Source organism: Nansenia antarctica, assembly GCF_963989245.1.
Source record: "Nansenia antarctica genome assembly, chromosome: 5".
Classification (NCBI taxonomy): domain Eukaryota; kingdom Metazoa; phylum Chordata; class Actinopteri; order Argentiniformes; family Microstomatidae; genus Nansenia; species Nansenia antarctica.
Window position 1 is genome coordinate 2381181 of NC_137690.1, and position 6622 is coordinate 2387802.

The 6622-nt window shown below is 48.4% G+C and overlaps 1 protein-coding gene across 1 annotated transcript in view; it reads right to left on the minus strand.

The window, feature by feature from the left end:
• The window catches only part of lrrc2 (leucine rich repeat containing 2), a gene marked incomplete at both ends in the record, with an annotated part of 21754 nt that extends 16029 nt beyond the window's left edge, over positions 1-5725 (minus strand). The window contains one exon of the mRNA XM_080532907.1: positions 5655-5725. Within this exon, the coding sequence (XP_080389033.1) occupies positions 5655-5725 (71 nt within the window). The remainder of the gene's footprint in view (positions 1-5654) is intronic.
• Positions 5726-6622: the final 897 nt, after the last annotated feature.

The window sequence follows — 6622 nt, forward strand, 5'->3', positions numbered from 1 at the left end:
AGGTGTCCTGGCGTACATGTGTGTGTGTGTGTGTGTGTGTGTGTGTGTGTGTGTGTGTGTGTGTGTGTGTGTGTGTGTGTGTGTGAATCAGCAGCTAAAGGTGTCCTGGCGTACATGTGTGTGTGTGTGTGTGTGTGTGTGTGTGTGTGTGTGTGTGTGTGTGTGTGTGTGTGTGTGAATCAGCAGCTAAAGGTGTCCTGGCGTACATGTGTGTGTGTGTGTGTGTGTGTGTGTGTGTGTGTGTGTGTGTGTGTGTGTGTGTGTGTGAATCAGCAGCTAAAGGTGTCCTGGCGTACATAGCTGGCCTCATCAATCAACAGAGCTGCTTTATGACCCCCCCCTGACCCTGTATGACCCCCCCCCCCCCCCCACCCACCCATTCACTCACACTCACTCACACTCACTCTACCAATGTAGGCTTACTTTCTCTACTTACTTACGTTGTTTGTTATTATTGTGTAATTATTGTGTCATTATTGTGTCATTATTGTGTTATTATTGTGTTGTTATTGTGTTGTTATTGTGTTATGATTGTGTTATTTTGTATCTGAATGCTGCAATGTTGATGTTGACAACTCACTAGAACATGTGTAGATATGACTACCACTAGAACATTAGAACACTAGAACATGTTTAGATATGACTAACACTAGAACACTAGATCACTAGAACATGTTTAGATATGACTAACACTAGAACACTAGATCACTAGAACATGTTTAGATATGACTAACACTAGAACATTAGAACACTAGAACATGTTTAGATATGACTAACACTAGAACACTAGATCACTAGAACATGTTTAGATATGAACACTATGAACATGATGAGATATGATTAACCCTAATCCTAACCCTAACCCAACCATAACCATAACCCTAACCCTAACCCTAACCCAACCCAACCCAACCCAACCATAACCATAACCCAACCCAATCATAACCTTAACCCCAACCATAACCTTAACCCAACCCTAACCATAACCGTAACCCTAAGCCAACCCTAACCCTAAGCCAACCCTAACCCTAACCCAACCATAACCTTAACCCAACCCAACCATAACCTTAACCCAACCCAACCATGACCCTAACCCAACCCAACCCAACCCTAACCTTAACCCTAACCCAACCATAACCTTAACCCTAACCCAACCACAGCCCTAACCCAACCCAACCCAACCATAACCCTAACCCAACCCAACCATAACCCTAACCATAACCCAACCACAGCCCTAACCCCAACCCAACCCAACCCTAACCCAACCACAACCCAACCACAACCATAACCCCGGGTGGAACACAACACTCGGACCTACACTCACAGAGACACACACTCACAGGGACACACACTCACAGAGACACACACTCACAGAGACACACACTCACAGAGACACACACTCACAGGGACACACACTCACAGAGACACACACTCACAGGGACACACACTCACAGAGACACACACTCACAGAGACACACACTCACAGAGACACACACTCACAGGGACACACACTCACAGAGACACACACTCGCAGACACTCACAGAGACACACAATCACAGAGACACACACTCACAGAGACACACACTCACAGACACTCACAGAGACACACACTCACAGACACTCACAGAGACACACACTCACAGAGACACACACTCACGGAGACACACACTCACAGAGACATACACTCACAGAGACATACACTCACAGAGACACACACTCACAGAGACACACACTCACAGGGACACACACTCACAGAGACACACACTCACAGGGACACACACTCACAGAGACACACACTCACAGAGACACACACTCACAGAGACACACACTCACAGGGACACACACTCACAGGGACACACACTCACAGAGACACACACTCACAGACACTCACAGAGACACACAATCACAGAGACACACACTCACAGAGACACACACTCACAGACACTCACAGAGACACACACTCACAGACACTCACAGAGACACACACTCACAGAGACACACACTCACGGAGACACACACTCACAGAGACATACACTCACAGAGACACACACTCACAGAGACACACACTCACAGAGACACACACTCACAGACACTCACAGAGACACACAATCACAGAGACACACACTCACAGAGACACACACTCACAGAGACACACACTCACAGAGACAGAGAAACTATGATGACTAGTCACTCACTGTAATACCTGCCATACCCACTGCACTGGCTACACATACCCACTGTCTACACATAATCACATGTCTTTTGCACTATTCCACTACGCCACTATTCCACTACCACTACGCCACTATTCCACTACCACTACGCCACTATTCCACTACCACTACGCCACTATTCCTCTGGTTAGGTGCCAGACTACTACTCTCTCAACCACAACAACGCTGTTAAAGAATCTAAAACCTAAACAACAACCCAAGACTTCAGTCCAGACTCCTACCTGTGTGAGCGTCCTGCGTCTGTCTGTCTGTCTGTCTGTCTGTCTGTCTGTCTGTCTTCCCCTCCGGTAGCTTGTTTACAGAGTGTATCCCTGTGCCTGCCTGCCCCCCCTCCCCCTCCCCCGCCCCTCCCCCCCCCCCCCCCGCCCCTCCCCCTCCCCCCACCCCTCTGTGACCAGGGGCCTATTTATAACCAGGAGACGTACGTGATGCCTGCTGCGTCACTCCTCTGGCTCCCACACAGCCACCCCCCCTCACCCCCCCTCACCCCCCCCTCACCCCCCCGGGAGCAGAACTGCAATGGGAGAGCTGTGAGAGGGAGGGGGGGGGGGGGGGGGGGGGCGGATTATGAGACACCATGTGACCTGGGGGGTGGGGGTGCTGGGGGGGGTACAGGGGGGATGGACTATGAGTATGAGACACCATGTGATGGGGGGGGGGGGGGGGAGGGGGGAGAGGGGGGGGGGGCTAACCTATGGGATTTACACCGACGGTTTATTATTATAGAGAAATTCAGACAGTAGCTGTAGAGTCTGTCTTGGGGGGGGCGGGGGGACTCTGACAGCTAGTAATGCTATTCTCTAGTATCCATGGTTACAAGTGACTAGAGTGGTGGATTACAAGACACTCTACAGACTGTACGTTAGTCCAGTGATAGAGAAACAAACATGTCCTACTACTGTATGTGGTGTACTTCTGTAGGTAATGTGTGTCTGTGTGTTAACAGTTGTCTGTTGTCTGTTGTTCACATTGTCGCCACACGGGGGCGCTGTAGCACAACGCTAGCTGCTGTGGCTGGTGGGGTAATGTCCTGTGACCAGCGTGGGTGAACCTTGTTGTCATTGCAGTGGACAACACGTGTTCTTGTTGTATTTAGGCACAGGGTCAGCCATAGTCAGCGCCCCTGGAGCAATTAGGGGTTAAGTGCCTTGCTCAAGGGTACAACGGCAGTTGATATGATGCCAGCAACCACTCTCAAAAAACATTTACAGGAGGCTGCAATCCGTAACTGGACCCTCTAAATCAAAAATCAGATTAAAAGACCCTAACTACCCACTGTACATACTTTGTGTTTTGTCCCCCGCCCCCACCTGTGGTGTAGGTCCCCACCTGTCCTACCCGCTGTACATACCTTGTTTTGTTGTATTGTTCTTCCCATGATGGATGTATGTTTATCTTGTAGATAGTAATAGTTATTTGTCTGTATTATCTTGTAGATAGTACTAGTTTTTTTTGTCTGTCTTACATGTAACGATGAATTGAGAATCAAGGACCCCAATTGAAATAAGCCAGTGGCTTTCTTGGGTTTTTATCCTTTTAGTTGACCTTGTATGTAATATGTACTTTCATGTACCTACTTCTGCAAATCTTCTAATAAAGTTTTCAATCAATCAAACCCCTCCAGTCACCAGCTCACATCCTGTGTGTGTGTGTGTGTGTGTGTGTGTGTGTTTATGTGTGTGTGTGTTTATGTTTGTGTGTGTGTTTATGTTTGTGTGTGTGTTTATGTTTGTGTGTGTGTTTATTTATGTGTGTGTGTGTGTGTGTGTGTTTATTTATGTGTGTGTGTGTGTGTGTGTGTTTATGTGTGTTTATGTTTGTGTGTTTGTGTGTGTTTATGTGTGTGTGTGTTTATGTGTGTTTATGTGTGTGTGTTTATGTTTGTGTGTTTGTGTGTGTTTATGTGTGTGTGTTTATGTTTGTGTGTGTGTGTGTGTGTTTATTTATGTGTGTGTGTATTTATGTGTGTGTATGTGTGTGTGTGTGTTTATGTGTGTGTGTATTTATGTGTGTGTGTGTTTATTCATGTGTGTGTGTATTTATGTGTGTATGTGTGTGTGTGTGTATTTATATGTGTGTGTGTTTATGTGTGTGTGTATGTTCATGTGTGTGTGTGTGTGTGTGTGTGTTTATGTGTGTGTGTTTGATACCATGCCTCATTCCGTTCCATGCGTTACTATGAGCCCCCCCGTCCCCCCCCCGTCCCCGTCCTCCGATTTCTACCTCCCCCAGCCTCCCCCCAGGGGGACGTGAAATGTCAGACACGTGTCGTCATGACAACCGTCCCAGTTGTCCCGGGCAGCAGCGCAGCGTTGCGATGTTAAACAGGCTTCTTACACACGGCCAGCCAATGCTGAGTGACATCATTGGCAGGATATCTCCGTATCTCACTGTATATCACCTTCTGTCTGCCTCTCTACACACACACACACACACACGCACGCACACACAGGCACACACACACACGCACGCACACACACACACATACACACACACACCCCCCCCCCCGGTATTGTAACAGTTGCCATAGTTGCGTCCCAGACGTGACAGGTGTGTGAGGCGGGCCGCCACATCTCCCAGCTGTGTGATCAGGGATCAGTTACTGTGGTGTGTGTGTGTGTGTGTGTGTGTGGGGGGGGTGATCAGTTACCCTGTGGTGTGTGTGTGTGTGGTGTGTCTGTGTGCGTGTGTGAGTGTGTGGTGTGTGTGCGTGTGTGAGTGCGTGTGTGTGTGTGTGTGTGTGTGTGTTGTTTACCCAGATTACTGCATCACACCACATCTGAGGTGAACACCTGATCTGTTTTGACTAATAAATGTCATCAGGACACACACACACACACACACACACACAGATACACACACACACACACACACACACACAGACACACACACACGCACGCACGCACGCACACACACACACACACACACACACACACGGACACACACATACACACACACACACACACAGAGACACACACACACACACACACACACACACACGGACACACACATACACACACACACACATAAATGTAGATATATAGATAATAAGGTAAATATATATATATATATATATGTTACGGTACATGTGGGAAGACGGTACATGTGGGAAAACTAGGGTTAGGTGCTAGGGTGCTACGGTTAGGGTTAGGGTTAGGGGTAGGGTTAGACATGCCAGCATGTACCATATCATCCTAGCACCTAACCCTAACCCTAGTTTTCCCACATGTACCGTAACACATACAGTATATATAGATAGATAATAAGGTAAATGTACATATATACATATATAGATAATAAGGTAAATGTACATATATATATATATATATATATATATATATATATAGAGATAATAAGGTGCTAGTTTGAGGAGGGTTGACGCAGGTCCAAGTCTCAAGGTTGTCTCCTTCTCCTCTCACCGCCCAGAGACACGCAGGAGCTCAACCTGATCCTGCATCAGTTGTTGTCCCGTAATCTGATCTAGAACCATGTCTTCTCTCTCTCTCTCTCTCTCTCTCTCTCTCTCTCTCTCTCTCTCTCTCTCTCTCTTCTGCTCTCTTCTCCTCTCTCTCTCTCTCTCTCTCTCTCACTTCTTACTCTCTTTCTTCTGCTCTCTTCTTCTCTCACTCTCTCTGTCTCTCTCTCTCTCTCTCTCACTTCTTACTCTCTCTCTTCTGCTCTCTTCTCCTCTCTCTCTCTCTTCTCTCTCTCTCTCTTCTCTCTGTTTCTCTCTCTTCTTCTCTCCCTCTCTCTTCTCCTATGTCGCTCTCTCTTCTCCTCTCACTCTTCTCTCTCCCTCCCTCTCTCTTCTCCTCTACCTCTTCTCTCTCTCCCTCTCTCTTCTCCTCCCTCTCTCTTTTTCTCTCTTCTCCTCCTCTCCCTCCCTCTTCTTCTCTCCCTCCCTCTTCTCCTCTCCCTCCCTTGTACTCTCACTCTCTTCTCTTCTCTCTCTTCTCCTATCCCTCTTCTCTCTCTCCTCTCCCTCTCTTCTCCTCTCCCCCTCTCTTCTCCTCTCCCTCCTCTCTCTCTCCTCTCCCTCTTTCTTCTCCTCTCCCTCTCTCTCTTCTCTCTCCCTCCCTCTCCTCTCCCTCTTTCTTCTCCTCTCCCTCTCTTCTCCTCTCCCTCCTCTCTCCTCCCCCCCTCTCTCTCCTCTCCTCCCTCCTGTCTCCTCCCTCCCTCCCTCCTCTCACCTCTCTCCTCCCTCCCTCCCCCCCTCCCTCCCTCCCCCCCCTTCCTCCCTCCCTCCCTCCCTCCCTCCCCCCCTTCCTTCCTCCCTCCCTCCCTCCCTCCCTCCCTCCCCTGCTGACAGCCTGATTACATTAAACTAGATGATGTCACACTGCTGATGGTGCTGCTGCCACCACACACAAACCTTCCCTGATTAGGA